Genomic DNA, 24,975 nt, shown 5'->3' on the forward strand with positions numbered 1-24,975 from the left:
GAGATCAATTCATTATTATCAACAAAAGCAGCAGGGACTGAAAAGGCAAGAAGATAAAAAGGAGTTAGGAGAAGGTGGCAGCATGCTGATTAGGGTGCAGGGAGAGAGCAGAAAGTGGGAGCTGCAAGGTGCCCCGCTAGTTGCAAAGAATACAGAATAATGAAACAAGGTACTTGGGCAAAGACAGAAGCAAATTTAGCAAAGCTCTTAAGTGTCTCTGGGTCTGATATGCAAGCCATCATTTCTCACTGTACTTCAACATCCTCATCTCTAACTGGTGACTTCACCCCTGTGAGCAGGACCTAGCAACTGGATTCTGAGAAGCAGCACACATCGAGTCATGGGATGTGGTCTTCAGAGCTGTGCTACCAAAGTATTGTGTGTCCTCTTCTTCTGCCCTCATGCACACTTGGATGAAAACACGACAGGAGAGGCCCACTTGGCAAGGAACCAAGAAAGCTATGTGCACCACAATTAAGAAGCGAGGCTCTCTCCCAGTCGAACAATCTGTCACTAACTGGATCTGGATGTCAAGTACATGAATTTAGAAGCAGACCGTTAGCCAGGAATGGTGGCGCAGGCTTATAATCCCAGTACTTGAAAGGCTGAGACAGGGGGTTTCAGATTTGTTGCCTTAGCTACTGAGGTCTTCCACTGTTTCCAAATAAGAAATTTAAAAATTGGGCTAGGGTTTAACTTGGAGTAGAATGCCTCTGGGTTCAATCCTCGGTATCAAAAAAAAAAAAAAAAAAGAAAGAAAGAAAGAAAAAGAAAAAAGGAGAGCCAAGCGCGGTGGCGCACGCTTGTAATCTCAGGATTTGGGAGGCTGAAACAGGAGGATTCAGGTTTGCTGCCAGCCTCAACTACTAACTGAGGTCATCTGCAACTTAGTGACACCCTGTTTCCAAATAAAGAATTAAAAAAAAAAATTAGGCTTGGGATGTACATGGGAGACAGAATGCCCGTGGGTTCAATCCCCAGCACCACAAAAAACGGGGTGGGGGAGAAGCAGACCATTCCCCAATCAAGATTTGAAATGAATGGAGCCTGGCTGAAATTCTGACTACAGCTTATGAGGCTCTCCTGAAGCCCTGTCTGGTTCCTGACCTACCGAAATTGTGAGGCTTAGACAAAAAGCATTGTTGTTAGATAATGTTATACAACATTATAGGTAACTAATACAATTGTGACTATTTTTTTTTACCTGAAAACTTTAGGAGACTGTGTTCTACAAGCACCTCTTGTTCCATTCCTCAAAGTCCAAGTGCTAAAAGTATTTTGGGGGGAAGGTGGGTACTGGGGGTGGAACCCAGAGGCTTTCTACCTCCAGGCTGCACTCCCAGAACTATTTTATATTTTATTTGGAAAAAGGATCTCACTAAGTTGCTGAGAGCCTCACTAAGTAGCTGAGGCTGGCTTGGAACCTGTGTGATCCCCCTGTCTCAGCCTCCCAAGTGCTGGGATTATAAGCATTGTCACCACACCCAGCTAAAGGTAATTACTTCCACTCATTTCATGTTCTTCTCTACTCTGCCTTATAGCCCTGTATATTAAAAATTACTAGCTTTCCCAGGCATGGTGGCGCACACTTGTAATCCCAGCACTTGGGAGGCTAAGACTGGAGGACGGCGGTTCACGGAGACCCTCAGCTACTTAGTGAGGCCCTGTTTCAAAATAAAGAATAAAAAATTGGGCAGGGGGTGTAGCTCAGAGGTAAAATGCCTCTGGGTTCCATCCCCAGACCCGCCAAAAAATACAAAAAAAAAGACTATCTTTTATAGCTGCAAACTTAATCAACCTAGACATGCTAAGCTTACTGAGAATTAGTAGCAATCACACACACACACACACACACACACACACACACACACACACACACAGTACGGGGGAAATGAACTCAGAGGCATTCTACCTCCAAGCTACACTACACCCCCAGACATTTATTTATGTTTATTTATAAGCAGGTTGCTGAGAGTCTTGCTGAGCCTGTACTCAAATCTGTCATCCCTCTGTATCAACCTCCCAAGTACTGGGATTACAAGCATGTGCCACCATGCCCAGCTCACTTATATTTTTTTCTATATTTTTGGTATTGTGGATTATTTTATTTTATTTTTATGGTACCTGAGGAGTGGAACTCAAGGGCTTTCTGCCTCCAGATACACCCCCAGCCCTATTTTATAATTTATTTTGGAAACAGGGTCTCACTAAGTTGTTGAGGCTGACTTCGAACCTGTGCGATCCTCCTGTCTCAGCCTCCCAGGTGCTGGAATTACAAGACTGAGCCACCAAGCACGGCTTGGTATTGGAAGATTAAACACATAGTCATTCTACCTTTGAGTCACACTCCTAGCCCTTTTTTTTTTTTTTAGAGTCAAGTTAAATTGCTGCGACTAGCCTCTGAACTGTGATTCTCCTGTCTCTGCCTCCTAAGTAATGGGATTGCAAGCATGTGCTACCATGCCTGGCTAATAATATTCAAAACTCTACTAAAATAAGATACCTAACTGTAAATCTGCTATTAAAAGTTGGGATGGTAGCCGGGCGTGGTGGCACCCAGCATTCGGGAGGCTGAGACAGGAGGATCGCGGTTCGCGGACAGGCTCAGCTACCTAGTGAGGCCCTCTGCAACTCAGTGAGACCCAGTTTCAAAATAAAGAATAAAAAAAATAAGGCAGGGGATGTAGCTTAGAGGTTGAATGCCCATGGATTCCATCCCCAGACACGCAAAAAAAAAAAAAAAAAAAAAGTTGGGATGCTACTGAATTATAAGATAAAATGATAATGTGTTACCTAAGTGCTATTACAAATTCAATTCTAAGCCCTCTGGAGGTAACATCCTCTGCAGCATGGCCTGGCTTGCCAATCCACTGACATAAATACTAATAACTTCCAAATTTTCACTTAAGCTTACTTAATTCAGTCACCAAAACTTAACCGCTGCCAGCATGTGAAAAGTTAGCTCCAACTTACGCCATCAAGAACTTGGAAATAAAGACGGTTTTTGTGACTGACTGCGTTTCTATTTTTGTTTTTTACTTTGCTAGTGATCAAACCCAGGACCTTGTGAATGTTAGGGAAGCACTCTACTATTGAGCTACAGTCCCAAGCACAAGAAATTTTTTTTTTTGACAAGACAAAACCAACAGGTCACAGCAGAGGTTTACAAAATTCACTTTAAGGAAAGGTAAGCAATAAGAGGATCAAAAGACTTGACAAAATGATAACAGGAATTAGGAATTTGTCCTACAAAACCAAAAGCCACAAAAGGCATCAGGCTGTGAGCTGTATCACCCAGTTGGCACATTAAAGAGGAGGACACATGATGCACAAATGGAGTCTGTCCCTATAACAGCAACTAGTTATGTAATTATAAAAGTAACTAATTCACTCACCACTGGTGGCAGTAGGCACTATCAATGTCCAAGTAACTTCCCTAGCAATGACACTGCTCACAACAACCAGGCAACTTCTCAAGGGAACTGACTTCGTCCTGGAACCACGCGCCCTCATCACTAGCTTCTTGAAAATTATTATTTCTCCTTATAAATTAGTAGGCTCTATTTTGGATATGATATATAAAACAGACTTAGTTCACAGAAATGTAGCCAATGCAGAAGTCAAATCATTAATATTTAACTAGTTAGTAAGGTATAGAAAACAAAATTGTAATCTATTAGTATATAGTCTCATCACACTCTTAGTACATTAGAAGTTGGCATTAGCCGGGCGTGGTGGCACACGCTTGTAATCCCCACGCTTAGGAGGCTGAGACAGGAGGATTGCACAGGTTCGAAGCCAGCCTGAGCTACTTAGTGAGACCCTGTTTCCAAATAAAATATAAAATAGGTCTGGGAGGATAGCCCGGAGATAGAAAAGCCTCTGGGTTCCACCCCCAGTGCCACCAAAAAAAAAAAAAAAAAAAAAAGTTGGCCTCAAGTCAGAAAAAGGACCTTTCAGAGTGGGCGTGGCAGTCCATGCTTGTAATCCCAGTACTTGGGAGGCTGAGACAGGAGGATCCAGGTTCGTGGCCAGCCTCAGCTACTTAATGAGGCCCTCTGCAACTTATTGAGACCCTGTTTCAAAATAAAGAATAAGGCAGGCGTGGTGGTGGCGCACGCTTGTATTCCCATACTTGAGAGGCAGAGACAGGAGGATCACGTAGGTTTGAGGCCAGCAGCACTGGCTTAAGAGACCCTGTTTCCAAATAAAAAATATAAAATAGGTCTGGGAGTGTAGCCCGGAGGTAGAAGGGCTTCCAGGAACCCCAGTACCACCAAAAACTAACTAACTAACTAACTAACTAACTAAATAAATAAATAAATAAATAAATAATAAAATATGAGGCTGGGTATGTAGCTCAGAGGCAGAATGCCCCCCTAGGTTCAATCCGGAGGGAGGGAGGGAGAGGGCAGAAGGGACCTTTCAAAACTAAAATGAAGAAGTATGATAGTAACCACTGGTAATCACATGTTAGTCTGACCCACAGAAATTGCATAATTTCTACAAGTTACTTCTCAAAATCTTAATACCAGCCAGGGATGGTGGCATATGCTTGTAATCCCAGTACATGGGAGGCTGAGACAGGAAGATGGCAAGTTCGAGGACTGCCTCAGCAAGTAAAAAGGCTCTCATCAACCTAACAAGATCCTGTTTCAAAATAAAAACAAAATAGGGCTCAAATGTAGCTCTGAGATAGAATGCCCCTGGGGCACAATCCCAGTACCATCACAAAAAACAACCTCAGCGCCCTGGGATATTTATATAGGCCCATGATTTGAGAGGATGTTGTGAAATCAAGCGAGTAGTATAGAAAGAGCATTCATAAACACCATGATCTAAGCCTATATAAGTTACTACTAAAGTTTTGAGAAGACTTTACCCTATTAAAATAAATTAGGTGTGGCAGCACATGCTTATAATCCCAGGATTTGGGAGAGTAGGACAGGACGATCACAGTTTGAGGACAGCCTCAGCTACTCAGTTTCATAATAAAGAATAAAATAGGGCTGAGGGTAGACTCCGAGGTAGAAAGCCCCTAGGTTCAATCCCCAGTACCAAAAATAGAACTTTAATTTTCTGTCTACTTATGATTATGTCATATATAAAACTAAGTGTGGATGTTTGTTTTGTGGCACTAAGAATTAAACCCAGAGACATTCTACCTCTGAGCGACACCCCTAACTCTATTTTATTTTTTATTTTGAAACAGGGTCTCCCTAGTTTTATGACAGTCTCACTATTTCCTGAGCCTGTCCCTGAACCTGTGATCCTCCTAAGCCTCCCAAGTACTAGAATTACAGGAGTGTACCACGCCACCACATCCAGTTATATTTTTGTTGTTTGCTTGTTCTAATGTTTCCCAGGGTTATTAAGCATTTCTGATAAACACTGTTAATAAATGTATTTAATGCCTTTAAGTAACACTTCTACCACTTATATATGGTCATTTTAGGCCTGGCCAGCATGAGGTAATTTGGTCTTTCCCACCCACAACTGAAAACCAACTCTGTTTTTCTCATTATACCAAAAAAAGTTTCAGCAACTCAAGTACTTATTAAATTCAAATGGTACTACTTGAACATACCCTGAAATGTGCAGCCTACAATAGCCACTATTAGAAATAACAAAATGTAGTAGTAAAAAAACTTTCTTTGCCCTAAAAGAATAAAGAAAAGAAAAGGCAGAGTTGGATGTGGCAGTGCAAGCCTATAGCCCTGGTTCTTGAGGGGTTGAAACAGGAAGATCACAGGCTCAAAGACAGCTTCAGCAAGTAGACAGACTCTCAGCAACCAAGCAAGACCTTGTTTCAAAACAAAAAATAGAGCTGGGATTGCAACTTATAGGTAGAAAGCATCTGAGTTCAACTCCTAGTGCCACAAAAAAAGGAAAGAAAAATGGGAACCAAATTGATGCAACAAAAAGGTATTTTAATGAGCCGGGCATGGTGATGCATGCTTGTAGAGTGTGGGAGGCTGAGACAGGAGGATCGCACAGGTTTGAAGCCAGCCTCAGCAACTTAGTGAGACCCTGTTTCCAAATAAAGTATGAAATAGGTCTGGGAGTACAGCCCAGAGGTAGAAAGCCCCTGGGTTCCACCCCCAGTACCACAAAAAAAAGAAAAAAAAAAGAAAAGGTATTTTAAGATAAACATGCTATCAAATAGTGCGTACAGATAGTTAAAACTACACAATGTACTTCAGTTGGAGAAAGGAACATTAACCAGACAACAAAGAAATGAACTGAGGAAAGACTCATTAGGGAATTCCTTCTGGGAAGGGGTGGGGGTTTGAGCTGGTAAAACAATGCCAAGGCCATTCTGCAACCAGAAAAATAGAAGTGAAAGCAAGGGGGCTCATAACAATGGGGAACTGGCCGCCCAAAGGGACAGTGAGGAGAGGTGAACCCACAGCTGGCGCAACTGTCCCGGGGCTATGTGGAGCACTGGGGGTGGGGGCCTCCAATCCAAGAGGCAGCAAGGGAAGAGCACCATAAAAGTTACTTTAAACGGATTAATCTAGCCAGGTGTGGTGGCACACACTTGTAATCCCAGCATTTGGGAGGCTGAGACCAGTGGATCACAGTTCGTGGACAGCCTCAGCTACTTAGTGAGGCTCTTTGCAACTCAGTGAGACCCTGATTCAAAATAAAGAATAAAAAATAGGGCTAGCCGGGCGTGGTGGGGCATGCTTATAATCCCCACGTTTGCTTGGGAGGCTGAGACAGGAGGATCGCACAGGTTCAAAGCCAGCCTCAGCTACTTAGTGAGACCCTGTTTCCAAATAAAAATAGAAAATGGGTCTGGGAGTATAGCCCGGAGGTAGAAAGCCTCTGGGTTCCACCCCCCCCACCACCAAAAAAAAAAAAAAATAGGGCTAGGAGTATAGCTTGGAGGTAGAATGCCCCTGGGTTCCATCTCATTACCAAAAAAAAAAAAAAGGATTAATCTGAAGCCAGGTGTGGTAGCACACGTTTGTAATTCCAGTACTTGGGAGGCTGAGACAGGAGGATCACAGGTTCTCGACCAGCCTGTTACTTAGTGAGACCCTGTATAAAAATAAAGAATAAAAATAGGGCTGGGGGTGTAAGCTCAGAGATAGAATACCCCTTGGTTCAATCCCCAGTAACACACACACACACACACACACACACACACACACACACACAAGACTAATCTGATAGTCTTCCATAAACTGGTGAGGGAAAACAAATGGACCAACAAGTCTATTAAGAGGCCAATGCAATAACTCAATGAGGTCTGCAATGAAGAGAAAGGGCCAGTGGAAACTGGGGGAATGTACGAGTTTGGATGCAGATGGGCCTCAGAGGCTCACATGTTGGGCTGTGCAGCTGGGTTCAAAGCTGGAGGGGTGGATCACTGCAGACTTGGCCCTGAGGACTGTATATGCCCCTGGTTCCCTCCTCTCTGTCTCTGCTTCCTGGCCACCATTAGGTGGCACGATGGCTGCTTTTCTTCCTCCATTATGCGCTTCTGCCATGGTTTTCTTAGAGACATATTATCATGGACGGACCTCTGAAACTTCAAGCCCCGACAAAGCTTTTTTTCTCCAAGTTGTGTTTGTCAGGTTTTGTCATGGTTATGATCGTGAAGGGGGGAAAAAAATCTATATAATTTCAAAAGTTAAGAATCACAAACCAGGAGTGGTGGCACAGCTTTGTAATCCCAGCATTTGGGAGGATGAGATAGGAGGGAGGATCATGGTTCATGACTTAGTGAGGACCTTTGCAACTCAGTGAGACCCTGTTTCAAATAAAAGAATAAAAAATAGGGCTGGGGAGTGTAGCTCGGAGGTAGATTGCCCCTGGGTTCCATGCCCAGCACTGAAAAAAATTATATATATATGGATATATGTATATATATGTGTGTGTATATATATATATAATATGTATATGCCTATATATAAATACACATTGCAAGTTTACATTTTATAATTTCAAGGGAATGTTGTTGCTCTGAAGATCCACTGTCAATTGCTAGGGAACAAAAAAAGCACAATCAAGTAGAGAGAAGCTATCAAGTAGAATAAGAATTTGATACCCAGAATTTTGTTTTGTTTTTTTGGTTTTGGTACTTTGGACATTCTACCTCTAAGCTATAGCCCCAGCACATTTCTCCCCCCCTTTAACCTTGAAACAAATTCTCACTAAATTGCTGAGGCTGGCCTCCAACCCGGGATCCTCCAGTTTCAGGCACCCAAGTGGGAGGATTACAAGAGTACACCACCACACACAGCTTGATACCTTAAGTTTTAGTACAAATGCAAATCAAACAGAACTGCAGGGTCAGCTCTTCAGCTGATGGTTACAGTTAAAACTCAAAAATGGACAGGGTTGTTCAAACTCTTTACACATCAAAGAACACAACCACTGCCAACAACTTTCATCTTCAAAATGAGGCACAAAAAGATAGTGCTTGTATTTTCTTAACACAAGCCCTTCAAAAACTGAGATACTGATAGCCCCTCAAACTTCACGCTATTTTGCGACGCATTAACCAGGACACAAGCTCCCCCACTACTTGCTGCTCCACTGCACAACCCCTCCTGAATCCATTCATAGTTATGGACTCCCATTTCAAGTTATTTGAACAGAGTCCAGAGAAACTTGTGCCTTTACTATCTTCGTATAAAACCTGACAGACTGGAAACCAAAGTATATTCAGAAATGCTTGAAGTGAATCGGGATTTTCTGTGCAATACAGTAACAAACATGTTGGGAAACAACTATGTTACCTGTCAACTTTATAATAGATACAGAACATCACATCTTTTTATAAATTATATGGTTTCATATATAAATAACCACATTCATGTTCAAATAGGCCTGCATTTTAATAACTACATAATACTTTTGAGCCCTGCATGGAAAAAAATACAACCCAGATTACTTAGAAAATATGTAAAATTCACACACACACAAAAAAAAAAAAAACCAGTGAAAACATTTAGAGCACTTTATGAACAATGTCCCTCAAATCACTACAGAAGGGAGCAAACAGCTCAAATCAGAGAAGGAATATTTCACCTCTAGATGAGACCCAAATACTCAAACCCATCCACCACACACCAAGTCAGTTGTGGGAGTCTTTGTCGTTGATTTTGTTGTTGTTGGGTTTTTGAAGGAAGGGTGGGCTAGGGATTGAATCCAGGGGCTCTCCCAGGAGCTCCACCCCCAGCCCTTTTTTTTTTTTTTTTTTAGACTCTGAAACAAAGTCTTGCTAAATTACCAAGCCCTGGCCTCAAACCTGTGATCCTCCTCTCTCAGCTTCTGGGATAGCAGGCATGGACCTCTATGCCCTAATTCCAGCTATTTCTAACTATTGAATTGACAAGAATTTCAGCATGCCAGATAAAGAGCAGCGCCCTTTTTTTTATTCATTCCAGGAAATGAATAGTTCATAGATGAAAATAAACTATTTTCTATACATGACTCACTAAGAAAACCATGGCATACATTAATAAAAAAAAAAAAAAACAATGAATCGAGCCAGGCTTGGTGGCGCATACTTGTAATCCCAGCATTCAAGAGGCTGAGACTGGAGGAGTGAGGCCTTTCGCAACTTAGTGAGATCCTGCTCCAAAATAAAGAATAAAAAATAGGAGCCGGGCGTGGTGGCGCACGCTTGTAATCCCAGCATTTGGGAGGCTGAGACCAGAGGATCGTGGTTCGCAGACAGCCTCAGCTACTTAGTGAGGCCCTCTACAACTCAGTGAGACCCGGTTTCAAAATAAAGAATAAAAAACAGGGCAGGGGGTGTAGCTCGGAGGTCAAATGCCCCTGGGCTCCATCCCTAGGCCCTCAAAAAAAAAAAGCAATGAATCAGCTTTAGTGTTCTGGTTCCTACTGTCAAAATTACAGTAAGAAAGAAGAAATCACATACAATATAGTTTATTAAAAGCGTGTGTGTGTGTGTGTGTGTGAGAGAGAGAGAGAGAAATCTGAAAAGGCCAGGCATGGGTGCATGTCTGTAATCCCAGTACTTGGGAGACTGAGACAGGAGGATCACAGGTTCAAGGACAGCCTCAGCAAGTAGTAAGACTTCCACCATCCTAACAAGACCCTGTTTCCAAATAAAAAACATAAAACAGGTTTGAAAAGGTAGAATGCCTCTACCAAATCACTTGCTCTATGAATTTCTCCATATCTTCTAGCTGGTAAGGACAAAAAAAGCTTTATAGAGGAACTAATACTTGAAGCTGGCGGGGGGTGGGGGGGGGAGAATTAGTGGTACTTGGGGTTGAACCCAGCCCTATTTTATTTTTTATTTTTTGAAACAGGTTCTTGGCAGGTTGCTAAGAGTCTAAGTTGCTGAGGCGGGCCTCAAATCTGCAATCCTCCTGTCTCAACCCAAGTACTGGGATTACACCATGCCCGGCTGAAGCTGGGTTTTAATGCAAAACAAATATGAAAGCTCACTCTTTGAAATGATGGAGATTTAGACTCAAACAGGCAGCTCAGTATCAGGTTAGCCTCGAACCCTACTGCCCTATCTATAAAAGACAACGTTGCAGAACCACTGCAAAAATGTTGATGTTCCTAAAGTAACTAATTAGCATGGTGCTTGGAAAATTGTATATATTCAATATACTACAGCTATTATTTCTAAGCCTAACAAAGAATTTGCACTCAATCCACAACTTGACACTCATGATCTCAGTCGAAGTCACTTCACCTTAAGACTTCTCCCCACTCCCCCCCATTTTTCAGTCCAGGGGATTGAGCTCAGGGCCATTCTACCACTAAGCTACTTCAGGCTGATATGCAGCAAAGAATGATAATAATGTAGCCAAAGGAGGTTCATAAAAGGGCAGAAATGTATTGAAGACAGAGTAAGCCATGTGCAAATCACCTATCTCCTATTGCCAAGATGGTAGACTTTGCTGCATTCAAATACTCTAAAACAGCTCAATGCAAACAATATTGGGTCTACTTTTTCTTCCCAATGCAGACTAGAAGACATAGATTAGAATGGGTAGGAAGGCGCACTAGAATGGGTAGAGTCTCAAAGGTACAGGACAGAATTAAGAATCAAATTTCAAACATCAGACATAACCACATTTAAAGGTTCTTAGGAAAGACCTTTCATCTTAATCCTCAAAATAACCCCATCTCAATTCTAAAATTATTATGAGGTAGGTCCTAGAAACTTCCCCAGACAATATTCATGGAAAGGTCATTTCACATATATATAGTTATTAACTTAATATAAGTAACCTCCTTTGGACCACTTGGCCTGGATAGCTATGTGTTCTCTAAACATTACATATATGCGTGCACACGCACACATACACAGGGGAATGAACCTAGAAGCACTGCCTCTGAGCTACACCCCTAGACCACTTTTTTTTTTTTTGGGGGGGGGGGTATAACTCAGGAGCATTCAATCTCAAGATATAGCCCCAGACCTATTTTCTATTTTTTATTTTGAAACAGGGTCTCACTGAGTTACAAAGGGCCTCACTAAGTACTAGCTGAGACTGTCTGCTGAGTACTAGCTGAGATCTTTCTGTCTGAGCCTCTCAAATGCTCGGATTACAAGGTATGCCACCATGCCCAGCGGGCCTTTTTATTTTACTTTTTTATATATATTTTATTTTGGAACAGGGCCTCACTCTAAGTTGCTGAGGCTGGCCACAAACCGCGGTCCTCCTGTCTCAGGCTCCCAAGTACTGGGACTACAGGTGTGCGTCACCACACCTAGCTTTCTCAAGATTTCATTTTAAGAGCAAAATATCAAAATGTCCCAAAATCAAATAGTACTAATTTAAGAATGAGACAAGGAACTTTTTACTATTCCTACCTGTACTCAAAAGCTACGTTTTGGAAAGGGGAGATTAATTATACTGCTTAGTCAGATATTTTTATAATAAAAATCTCTCATAGCTTTTATTAGTTTCTCCTCCCCATTACAGAAAAGCCTACATGATCTCACTGGCGGATAATACATATCCTTTTTTTCCCCCAGTACTGGGGGTAGGACCCAGGGATATTCTACCTACGAGCTACACCCCAGCCCCATTGTTTTTTATTCTTTATTTTGAAACATAGTCTCACTGAGTTGCAAGGGCCTCACTAAGTAGTTGGGGCTGGCCCTGACCCGTGTTCCTCCTGTCTCAGTCTCCCAAATGCTGGGATTATAAGCATGTACCAACACACTAATATATCTTCTTTTCAACCGTTCATTTTGTAGTCAATCTAGCTTCTTTTATGGTGCTCTTGATTGCAAGGAATTGCCAGTGTAACTAGGACTGAGACTCTCTAAGTACCTTTTGCTACCCAAAAGCCTTCAGTTCTATGAAACACTACTTGCCATAATGGAATGATGTGGAAAAGAATTTAACAGAGTTGGCCTCCACATTAGGAACTCACTTGCCCTGGTTCCAGAATTCCCAACCCACTCTGATGGAAATTTCAATACCTTAGGCCAGCTGCAGTCCGTTGGATTAGTCACTTACAAGCACCCAATGAAGAGTTGGAGAATCTCAAATGAGAAGTCACTCTAAGAGTCGATGTCTGCTAACATGGCCTACAAAACTTAAGAGCTAGTCCTTTTTTCCTTTAAAGATAGAAATAAGGGGAAGCTATAAGAACCTCAGACCTGAATGAGTCCTAGGAAAATATCCAGTCTATTTTAATCTTTGCCTTACAGATGGAATAAAAGCAAAGATCAAAGAAGATGAAAGTCTGTGCTAAGGTTGAAAGCAGTGGCTTCAGCATTCTGCTCCACTGGCTTCTATCCCAAGGAGTTTTATCTTTTTTTTTCTTCCCCAAATCACTACCAATTTCCTCCCCCAGCTCACTTTTTTTTTTTTTTTTTTTTTTGCAGTACAAGGGATAGAGCCCAAGGGCACTATTTTTTAGTCTTTTTATGTTTTGAAACAAGGTTTCACTGAGGTGCAAAGGGACTCGCTAAGTAGCTGAGGCTCTCCAGCTAGCAGCATTCCTCAGGTCTCCACATCCAGAATGCTGGGATTACAAGTGTGTGCCACCACGCCCGGCTCCCAGCTCACATTAATAAACAGGATTTCTTTGTTATATCTAATGAGAATCTTTAGCTTTGTGTGTGTGTGTGTGTGTGTGTGTGTGTGTGTGTGTGTGTGTGTGTGTGTCTCTGGGGGATGGAACCCAGAGGCATTTGACCTCCGAGCTACACACCCTGCCCACTTTTTAATCCTTTATTTTGAAACAGGGTCTCACTGAGTTGCAGGGCCTCACTAAGTAGCTGAGGCTGTCGGCGAACCGCGAATCCTCAGGTTTCAGCCTCCCAAATGTTGGGATTACAAGCGTGTGCCACCATACCCGGCTTCAGCTATATTTTAAATAAATCTCACCTTTTCCTATTCTCTGAGAATAGGGAAGAATTCTCACTCCATATATAGGACTACTTTCCAGATTTCCTTCATCATATTTACAGAACTGTCTATGACCAAGGGTGGGCCTTTCCTAAGACAAAAATGAAGGGCTAGAGGGTAGTGGTGGTGTGCACCGGTAATCTCAGTGCTTGGGAGGCTATAACAGGAAGGAAGTTTGCAAATCCCAGATACTCAGCAAGACACTGTTTCAAAATAAAAAATAAAATAGGGTTGGAGGTATAGCTTGAAGGCAGGATACACCTGGGTTTAAGCCCTAGTACCAAAAAAAAAAAAAAAGGAAAGCTAAAGGGCTACATATCTAATTATATTTAATTTACCCCAGAAAGGAGATGATATTCTCTACTCTCTTAATTACTGTGAAAGTTGTCAAACTGACTACATATAAATCTTCAAGGAATCTTAAAAAGAAAAAGGCTTCTTTTTTTTTTTTTTAAGTACTGGGTTCCATCCCCAGTACATTGGTTTGGTGTATATCTTTCAGGTATTAATTGCTTAGCCCATAAAAGGTCAGGCATTAAGCTTTGTCTAGACTTGATATTTTAAAAATTTTAGATGGTATTCTTTATACATATCTATACTTTATTTTTTGTGGCACTGGGGATGGAACCCAGGGGCATTCTATCTCCGAGCTACACCCCAGCCCTATTTTTTATTCTTTATTTTGAAACAGGGTCTCACTGAATTGCGAAAGGCCTCACTAAGTAGCTGAGGCTGTCTGCGAACCGTGATCCTCCTGTCTCAGCCTCCCAAATACTGGGATTACAAGCATGCGCCACCACACCCAGCTCTCTTATTGTTTATATTGCTGAATTCTGTATTTAAATATTCCCTTCTGGAGATGTTTTATTGCTAAATAAGAAGGGAAATAAATGAAGAATTAGAAGCCATACTTTTTTATTTTATTATAAAGCTTTTTGTTATTTTCCTTTTATGCTGTTCTCTCCCTGTATTGTTACAGTACAGCTTCCCAATCTGTACCTATCCAAATCCTAACCAGACTAGAAGATGCCTCAATCTGTATACCTCCCTCAATTAAACTGAACTGCAATAAGTCCTGCCAATAATAATCCTTCTTCTCTAAACTCTGACCATAGAAGAAATTACTTAGTTTTCATCTGGATTCAATGTTTTTTCAACTAGCTAAAGAAAGCTCCTAAAGTACAGAAACGTCCATAGTTAGGTTGTCCCTTGTATGCCTAGACACTAAGTTATAATTTTAAAAGCTAACTTAGAGGCCAAGCAGGGTGGCACATGCCGGTAATCCCAGTACTTAGGAAGCTGAGACATAAGAATCCCAAATTCAAGGACAGCCCCAGCAAGTTGTATGAGACTATCATCAACAGGGCTATCCAAATACGAAATAACATCAGGCTGGGAGTGTAGCTCAAAGGTAGAATGCCTCTGGGTTTAATCCCCAGGAAAATTAAAAATTTAAAAAAAAAAAACACTAACTTCAAGATGGGCATGATGGCAACAGATAGAAGGATGGCAGGTTCATGTACAGCCTCAATTTAGCAAGAATCTCAGCAACCTAATGAGACCCTGTTTTAAAAAAAAAACAAAAAAAAAACAGGGCTGGGGGTAGAGCTAAAAGAAAATGCCCAAGGTTTAATCCCTAGTACCACCAAAAAAAAAAAAAAAAAAAAAAAAAAATGGGGGAAGGTATTACAAATCTTTTAGTAACTTGTCTCCCAAAAATATCCTTTATAAACGTTTACTAAAATGAGATGTTTTGCCTCTCAATTATTTTACAAACACTGGCTTTATTTGTTTGAATTAAGAGTATATACTTTGGAATAAAAGGAAGCCAGGTCAGAATCCCAGTTCCATCCCTTATTACAAGTGTAATAAGGCACATTTTCTCTCGACTGTTTCTCTGGAGATGTTTTATTGCTAAATAAGAAAAATAAAGGAAGAAATTAGAAACTATGCTTTTTTTTTATTATAGAGCTTTTTGTTATTTTCCTATTTTTCATGTGAATTCAATGTTTCATGTGAATTCAATGTTTCTTCAACTAGCTAAGAACGTGCCATCTCTGTGGGCACATGCTCTCTCAGCCCTTTTCCTTATCTGGATACTAGGTCTGAGGAATTACATGTATCTACAGAAAAACTGCATTTATTTGAGAAAAAAATTACTGAAAAATAATTTAATATTGTCAGTTTCTCATTTAAATAAAATTCAAGTCAAGTGTGGTGATACACACCGTGATCCCAGCCCAGCAGTTGAGAGACTGAGACAGGAGGATCGCAGGTTTGAGAATACCCTCAGCAATCGAGGACCTCAACATCTTAGAAACACCATGTCAAGCCGGGAGTGGTGGCACACGCTTGTCATACCAACATTTGGGAGGCTGAGACAGGAGAATCTCAGTTCACAGACAGCCTCAGCTACTTAGTAAGACTCTTTGCAAGTCTCAGCTACTTAGTGAGGCCCTTTGCAACTGACCCTGTTTCAAAATAAAGAATAAAAAATAAGTCTGGGGTATAGCTCAGAGGTAGAATGCCCCTGGGTTCCAACCCCAGTACCATAAAAAAAAAAAAAAAAAATAGGGCTGGGGGTATAGCTTGGAGGTAGAATGCCTCTAGATTCCATCCCTAGTACAGGAAGAAAGAAAGAAAGAAAGAAAGAAAGAAAGAAAGAAAGAAAGAAAGAAAGAAAGAAAGAAAGAAAGAAAGAAAGAAGAAATTTTCAAACTAAAAAATAAATAAATAAATAAAATAAGGTTGGAGGTGTAGCTCAGAAGCAGATGCTCCAATTCCCAGACCCCATAATTAATTACTTAGTTAATTCAACCTCTATTTAATTCTGTTGACTATTCAATTAAAGCTAAGTCTTTAAAGCTGCACGTGGTGGCACACATTTGTAATCCCAGTACTTAGAGTAGCACACCCAACTTGCACTGCTGCTTTATATTTATCTTTTGCAGTACTGAGGATGGAACCCAGGGGCATTCTACCTCTGAGCTACACCCCCAGCCCTGTTTTTTATTCTTTACTTTGAAAAAGGATCGCACTAAGGGCCTAACTAAGTAGCTAAGGCTGTCCACAAACTGTGATCTGTCTCAGCCTTCCAAATGCTGGGATTACAAGCGTGTACCACCATGTCCAGCAGATGCACTTGAAACCATATTATACTTGTATATGTGTGTGTATTTTTCTTTTTTCTTTTTTCTTTTCTTTTTTTTTTTTTTTTTTGCCAGTGCTGGGGACCGAACCCAGGGATATTCTACCTCTGAGCAATACCCCTGCATTCAATCCCCAGTACAGCATAAATAAATAAATAAATAAATAAATAAATAAATAAATAAATAAAGTGAGCCATAAACAATTAACTGTTGCTTACAAAATTCCAAGAAAACATATTTATTCTGCGTCTTTTTTTTAAACCAATCTGAAACTGGATTTTTGGTGGCATATACCAGGTTAGACTCATAGGAGAGCAGGAAAAGATAAGCATAAATTCTCCTTCTATATCTAATATCTTAACAAATCTGTTTTTGTTCCAGAAATTAATTTACAAAGTTTTTTCCCAGTAACCACACAGGATTCGACACACAGTTAACACAAGGACACCTATCAATCATCTCAAAACCCATGAACCCAAGATGATAGGACACTGGACTCTATGACCACAAGATGACTCAGAATTGAAAACAAAATCTTGTAAACAAAGGAAGCAAGAATCTCAGGACCAAAACATCAAAAGAGTGCAATTATTCAATGCTTAACCACAAAGGCAACCAAGGAATGCTTTCTATAAACTCAGGAAAGGATTTACCTTAATTCTAAATCCTCAGAACCTAGCACAGAGCCTGAACCACGTTATTTGTTAAGTCAAAGAACAAATGTATCTAATGAATTTTTTTCCTACTTTAAAATATTAAAAGAGATATAGAGCTTTTCTTTTCTTTTTTTCTTTTTTTTTTTTTTTCCGTACTGGGGGTGGAATCCAGGGGTAATCTACCGCCAAGTTAAACCCCCAGCCCTATTTTTTATTCTTTATTTTGAAACAGGGTCTCACTAAATTGCAAAGGACCTCACTAAATAGTAGCTGAGGCTGTCCATGAACCTCTGATCCTCCTGTCTCAGCCTCCCAAATGCTGGTATTACAAACATGTGCCATCACGCCTGACTGATATAAGAGCTTTTAAATATTAGACTTAGGACAAATAAAACAGAAGAGAAAACCTAAAGTCATTCTCCATAATGAGAGCCCCAAGCAAACACTCTGCTTATGTCATCTTAAGCAATTAATTCAAACTGTATATATATATATATATATATATATATATATATATATATATATATATTTTTTTTTTTTTTTTTGGGCCAGTCTGGGGGTGGAACCCAGGGACACTGGACGTCCAAGCTATAGCCCCAGCCCTATTTTTTATTCTTTATTTTGAAACTGGGTCTCACTAAGTTGCAGAGGGCCTAAGTAGCTGACGCTGTCTGCGAACCGCGATCCTCCTGTCTCGGCCTCTCGAACGCTGGGATTACATGCATGCGCCACCATGTCTGGCTCAAACTGTATATTCCAGCTTTCTCATCCAAATATGCTTACTGTTGGAACAGTTCCAGGGGCAGGCTGTACTTTAGCTATTTATAATCCCTTTTCCTTCAGAATTATGATAAGCCACCCATCAATGGATGACAGTAAATTTTGGTCATGTAAAATTTTTTTTTTTTTTTTTTTTTTTTTTTGGGGGCAGTACTGAAAATTTTACCCAGGGGCATCTACCTCCCAGCTTCATCCCCAGCCCATTTTTAATTCTTTAATTTGAAACAGGGTCTCACTAAGCTACAGAGGCCCCATTAAGTAGCTGGGACCAGCTGTAAACCTGCAATCCTCATGTATTAGCCTCCCAAATACTGAGATTATAAGCATGTGCCACCATGCCAGGCCCTGGTTTTGTAAATTTTAAACATAAAAACAACAAAATTCTTATTTGTGAAATCTTTCTTTTTTCTTTTTTTTTTTAGTACTGGAGATTGAATTCAGGACATTCTTACCTCCAAGCTATACCCCAGTCCTATTTTTATTCCTTATTTTGAAACACAGTCTCACTAAGTTGCGGAGGACCTCACTAAGTAGCTGAGACTCACCTTGAACCTGCAATCCTCCTGTCTCAGCCTCCCAAGTGCACCATTACTCTAAGCTTTGTGAATTCTTTCTATAGAGTTAACTGACTCAGACCTCAATTTTCTGTAATTACTTGACCAGAAACCTAACAACCTCACTCCTTTTTACAACCGAGCTCTAAACAACCCCTTTAAAAAGGCAAAGGCAAGCTGGGTGTGGTGGCGCACACTTGTGATCCCCAGGCTTGGGAGGCGGAGACAGGAAGATCACACAGGTTCGAAGCCAGCCTCCCTGGCTTAAGAGACCCTGTTTCCAAATAAAAATATAAAATTGGTCTGGGAGTGTAGTCCGGAGGTAGAAGGGTTTCCAGGAACCCCAGTACCACCAAAATAAATAAATAAATAAATAAATAGGCAATGGCATTACTCTAAAAGAGGCTATTGATATATTCTGATTAACAGCCAAACAAAAACTCCTTCCTACTGTCAAAGAGCCTAGCCACTGGAAACGAGGCAAAGGTAAAGACCTGACACATATAAAAGTAGAATAATTTTTAGTTTAACACCTCACCATATAGTTAACTCACTAACATAATATTCAACCATCTGTGCTCATATTTTGTTTGCTTATTTTGTTCTTAAGTCATTAGATTACAGTTAACATTCTTCTTAAAATGGTATCATTCTGGCAACTCTCCAGCATCCCATTGCTAGCATGAGGATGGCAACAAGGAGAAGCAAGCACATACTTTTGGAGACTTGATTCAGACACACTTAATGAAAGACAACTGGAGCCTTCCCTTAAAAAGAGACCCACTTTTCTGACACACCAGCACACTCACCTCTCCCATCGCTCTTCCCTCCAGAGCAAGTGCTTGAAAATCATGATTCAGTTCATCCATAGATCGCACCTAGTATTCAGAATAGAGAAAGGAAAAGCTTCAAGTTAGTATCTTGAATTCTGCATACAAATTACACAAGTGAAAAGCTTTTCTGTATTTACTTTCAGACACAAAGAAAAGCAAAAAGTGAGCTTAAACATTCACTTACCTTAAGCCCTCATGGTTCAGCAATGATCCCTGCATTATCCCCTCCCATCCCGTTCATTTCCAAAACTTGAAAAACACACAATTACATGGGCATTATGTTACCTACTTTTCATACTTTTTGTTGCTGTTGGCGGTGGTGGTGGTACTGAGAATTGAACATTTCTACCTATGAACAACATCCACCACGTGTTTATTTTTTATTTTCAAATAGGGTCTTGCTAAGTTGCCGAGAGTCTCAGTAAGTTGTACAGGCAAGCCTCAAACAGGCTATCCTATCTCAACTCCTGAGTACTCTATTTACAGGTATGCACCGCCACACCCAGCTTTGTTTGTTTTTTTTTGTTTGTATGAGTACTGGGGATTATGACCAGGAGCATTCTACCTCCTAGGCTATACCCACAGCCCTATTTATTATTTTATTTTGAAACAGGGTCTCGCTAAGTTGCAGAGGGCCTCACTAAGTAGCTGAGGCTGTCTGCAAAGTGAGATCTTCCTGTCTCAGCCTCCCACAAGAGTGTACCACCGTGTCCAGCTCTAAATCATATTTTTTATACCCAGAGCAGACATAGAATACTACAAATGATGTTGTTAAACTATAAGCTTTAGAATGTTTGCTAAAAATGCAAGTTTGTAAAATTTATTAAACTAAATACAATTATATGGGTTCAAAGAGACAGAAACAAGGCCTGTTACTATGGTACAACAGTCTGGGAAGGCCTTGAAATGGAAACCATGATCACCTAACAAGGTGCTTAAATTCATTAGGTAAACACACTGCATAGGTCCCTAAACCGTACATGATAAAGGGAGAGTGGTGACAGGTAATGGGAAACTCCACAGTGTCACGAGAAATGACTGCACCTTCACCCCAGCAGTAACACAAATCATGCAAAGCAGATACACAAAGGTCAGTACCTTCCTCTGTAGAATGTAATCACACATTAATCTAGAGCCACATCTTTCTTGGAAATCCAAAAACTTACAAAGATTTAATCACAAACATTAAAAAATCTATTCATACTTCTCAAGGAAACTAAGTAAGACTGATAGAAGGCAGAGAACATGAATTCTGCACGCTGATGTCCCACTTAAGAAATTAAGAGAGCTGGGCGTGGCGGCGCACGCATTCGGGAGGCTGAGACCGGAGGGTCCCGGTTTGTAGACAGCCTCAGCTACTTAGTGAGGTCCTCTGCAACTCAGTGAGACCCAGTTTCAAAATAAGGAATAAAAACTAGGGCAGGGGGTATAGCTCGGAGGTTGAATGCCCCTGGGTTCCATCGCCAGTACCACAAAAAAAAAAAAAAAAGAAAGAAAGAAATTAGAAGGCCAGGCGTGGGGATGCATACCTATAATCCTAGTATTTGGGAGGCTGAGACAGGAGGATCACAGTTCACAGCCAGCCTCAGCAACTTGGCAAGGCCCTCAGCAACTTAGCAAGAGCCTGTTTCCAAATAAAAATTAAAACAGGACTGGAAACATGTGGCTTAAAGGTAGAACACTCTGAATTCAATCACCAGCAGCAGGAGGGAGGAAGGAGACGGGCTGGACACAGTGGCATGTGCCTATAATCCCAGTACTTGGGAGGCCGGGACAGGAAGTTATGGGGGGTAGTGTAGTTCAGAGGTAGAATGCCCCTGAATTCAATCCCCAGTACCAAAAAGAAATCAGAAAACTAAGGCAGAGCTGAGCGTGGTGTCGCACACTTTTAATCCCATCATTTGTGAGGCTGAGATCAGAGGATCCCAGATCCCGGTTCTGGACCGCCTCAGCTACTTAGTGAGACCCGGTTTCAAAATAAAGAATAAAAAATAGGGCAGGGGGTGGAGCCGGACGTGGTGGCGCACTTGGGAGGCTGAGACAAGAGGATCACACAGATTGGAAGCCAGCCTCAGCTACTTTCCAAATAAAGTATAAAAAAAATAGGTCTGGGAGTATAGCCCAGAGGTAGAAAGCCCCTGGGTTCCACCTCCAGTACCACCAAAAAAAAAAAAAAAAAAAGGGCAGCGGTGTAGCTCAGAGGTCAAATGCCCCTGGGTTCCATCCCCAGACCCACAAAAAAAAAAAAAAAAGAAAGAAAGAAAGAAAAGAAAAAAAGAAAAAGGAAAGAAAGACAACTAGGCAGAGCTCAGTGCTGCATGCTTATAGTTCCAGCAGCCCAGGAGGCTAAGGCAGAAGCATCGGGAATTCCAGGACAGCCTGGACAACTCAGTGTGACCCTGTCTCAAAATAAAAAACAAAAAGTCAGGCATGGTGGTGTGTGTTTGTAATCCTAGTACTGGGATTTGGGAGGCTGAGATGGGAAGATCACAGGTTTGAGGAGAGCCTCAACAACTTGAGAGAGACCCTGTTTCCAAATAAAAATAAAATAGGGTGGGGGAAGTAGCTCAGCAGTAGAATGCCCATGAGTTAAATCCCCAGTAACAAAAAAATAAATAAAAATAGGGCTAGGGTTGTAGCTTACTAATAGAACACCCTGAAGAGAGGAGAGAGGGAAGGAGGAATGGAAAAAGAAGGGAGAGAGAAGAGAAAAGGAAGGAAGTAAAGAAGTAAGGAGACTGAACCTCAGAGAGATGCCTTCTCCAGTCATTGTTAAGTACAAGAGGAAACTGAGACTCGCAATCAATTAATATTTTGGGTGGTACTGAGGATTGAACCCAGGGGCTTTCAACTTCTGAGCTTCTTATAAAAATAAGAAATTCTGTTTATTTTTTAAGTATAAGGGCCTAAGTAGCAGAGGGCCTCACTAAGTTGCTGAGGCTGGCCACACCCTGCGGGGATCCTCCTGTCCCAAGTACTGAAAGCATAGGTGTGTGCTACCAAGCCCAGCTCAGGTCCACCAATTTAAAATGCAGTGCTCTTCCCATATCACCAAATTGCCTCCCTGGCAGCGGCAGGTTTCTAACCACATTGTTCTAGCAAGATAGATAAACCCACCTTCTGCTCAGTTGTGGGCTCTGAAGAGTGCGCTCTCTAACCTCAAAACCTTCCAACCCCTACAGCACTTCCTATTCCTTCCCATGCTAACTTTCTGCCGTCCTTTTTCTCTCACCACTTACTTGCTCACTCGCTCAATCTGCTCTCCGCTCCGCCTTTCAGTCTCTCTCTTCCTCTTCACAAACTCTTTCAGGGTTGTCCAACTGCCTGCCTACACCATGAGCCGCTTTCCCCTACTTCTATGTACTGGCTTTTGCTTCACATATCTCAACTGTTAACAAAGGACCTTCACTATCTGAAATTTTCTTTATAAATGTTCACCCACAGAGTACTAAATCAGGTAAAACAAATCAATCTCACCAAAATGCTTTTAGCAATTCTGGAAGTTAGTATCTGTTTATAATGGGAGTTCTATCTGCTATGGTCACTGATTGGCAAACTCTCAAGCCAAAATTCTTGCTAGGAAAGAAAATTAATGATAGGAAAAAAATTAATGATCTCAAAAAGATGCTCAGGAATGAAGAGATATCAAAGAATAATGATAAAAGACTACTGTAAAAATATTTAAAGGAAGATAATTTTAAAAGCCTCTTCCACTATCAAGGAAAAAAAGTTGGCTGTCACTTTTTTTTTTTTTTGGCAATACTGGGAATTGAACCCAGGGGCATTCTAAATCCTAGGTACATCCTCAGCCCTGTTTTATTTTTGAAACAGGGTCTCACTAAATTGTGGAGGGCCTCACTAAGAAGCTGAGGCCGGCTGTGCACCTGTGATAATTCCTGTCTCTGCCTCCCAAGTACTGGGATTACAAGCATGCTCCACCATACCTGGCTTGGCTATCACTTTTAATCAGAATAAATGCTCCCATCAAGACAGAAGGATCCAAGCTGGGTGGGCCCAGTGGCACATACCTGTAATCTCAGTGCATGGAAGGCTGAGACAGGAAGATCACAGGTTCAAAGTCAGAGCCTCACTAACTTAGGGAGGCCCTCAGCAATTTAGTGAGACTCTGTTTCAAAAGAAAAAAGAAGCCCAAAGCTGGGCGTGGTGATGCATGCTTGTAATCCCTGCACTTAGGAGGCTGAGACAGGAGGATCGCATAGGTTCAAAGCCAGCCTCAGCTACTTAAGTGAGGCTCTCAAAAACTTAGTGAGACCATTTCCAAATTAAAGTATAAAATAGGTCTGGGAGTATAGACCGGAGGTAGAAAACCCCTGGGTTCCACCCCCAGTACCCCACTAAAAAAAATAATAAAATAAATAAAAGAGAGGGGGAGTGGTAGTACACACTTGTAATCCCTTCTTGAGAGGCTGAGAAAGGAAGATCACAGGTTTGAGGACGGCCTCAACAACTAATGAGACTCATCAACCATATGGGACCGTTTCTTTTTTCTTTTCTTTTCTTTTCTTTTCTTTTTTTTTTTTTTGTGGTAATGGGGATGGAACCCAGGACCTTTTCTACCTCCGGGCTATACACCCAGACCCATTTTATACTCTATTTAGAAACAGGATCCCATCAAGTTGCTGACAGCTTCACTAAGTAGCTGAAGCTGGATTCGAACCTGTGCAATCCTCCTGTCTCAGCCTCCCAGGCGCTGGGATTACAAGCATGCACCACCATGCCGGCCTGGGACCCTGTTACCAAAAGTAAAAAAAAAAAATCAGGCTGGCGGTATGCCTAGGAGGTAGAATCACCACAAAAGGTGGGGTGGGGGGTTGGTAGCCGGCTGTGGTGGCACATGCTTGTAATCCTAGTACTTGGGAGGCTGAGATAGGAGAAGCTCAGGTTCAAAGCCAGCCTCAGCAACTTAGCTGGAAGCTCAGAAACCTAGTGAAACCCTATTTCCAAATATGAAATAAAAAATCAGGCTGGGGGTATAGGTTGGAGGTAGAATGCCTCTAGGCTCATTCCCCAACACCAAAAAGGGGAAAAAAAATAAACAGGTTAGGGTATAGCTCCAAGGTAGACCTAGCCCCTGGGTTCCACCCTCAGTACCACAAAGAAAGAAAGGAAGTGAGAGAGAAAGGAAGGGACTAAGTGTGGTCCCCCATGCTTGTAATCCCAGTACTCGAGAGGCTGAGACAGGAGGATCACAGATTGGTGGCCAGTCTTAGCTATTTTAGTGAGGCCCTCCACAACTTAATGAGACCCTGTTTCAAAAATAAATTTAAATATAGAATAAGGCTGGGGGGGAGTACAGCTCAGAGGTAGAATCCCCAGTACTGCCACACACACAAAAAAAAGAAACTGAACATTCCAACCGGATATTCCCTGTAATCCCAGCATTTGGGAGGCTGAGGCAAGAGGATCACAGATATACAGTCAGCCTCAGAAATTTAGAAAGACCCTGTACCAAAATAAATAATAAGGGTCCAGCATGGTGGAACACACTTGCAATCCCAGCACTGGGGAGGCAGATACTGGAGGATTGCAGTTCACAGACAGTGTCAGATACTTATTGAGGCTCTTCGCAACTGAGACCGTTTCAAAAAATAAAAAGACTAAAAAATGGC

At 41.4% G+C, this 24,975-nt stretch overlaps 1 protein-coding gene across 8 annotated transcripts in view; it reads right to left on the minus strand.

Moving 5' to 3' along the window:
• PUM1 (pumilio RNA binding family member 1) overlaps window positions 1-24,975 on the minus strand; it is a gene marked incomplete at both ends in the record, with an annotated part of 133,118 nt that overhangs the window by 81,768 nt on the left and 26,375 nt on the right. For all 8 annotated transcript variants that reach the window (XM_080690544.1, XM_080690543.1, XM_080690542.1 and 5 more), the window contains one exon: window positions 19,322-19,390. In XM_080690544.1, coding sequence (XP_080546670.1) covers window positions 19,322-19,390 — 69 coding nt within the window. The remainder of the gene's footprint in view (window positions 1-19,321; window positions 19,391-24,975) is intronic.

The sequence above is a fragment of the Muscardinus avellanarius genome, assembly GCF_963383645.1.
Source record: "Muscardinus avellanarius genome assembly, chromosome: 3".
NCBI classification, from domain to species: domain Eukaryota; kingdom Metazoa; phylum Chordata; class Mammalia; order Rodentia; family Gliridae; genus Muscardinus; species Muscardinus avellanarius.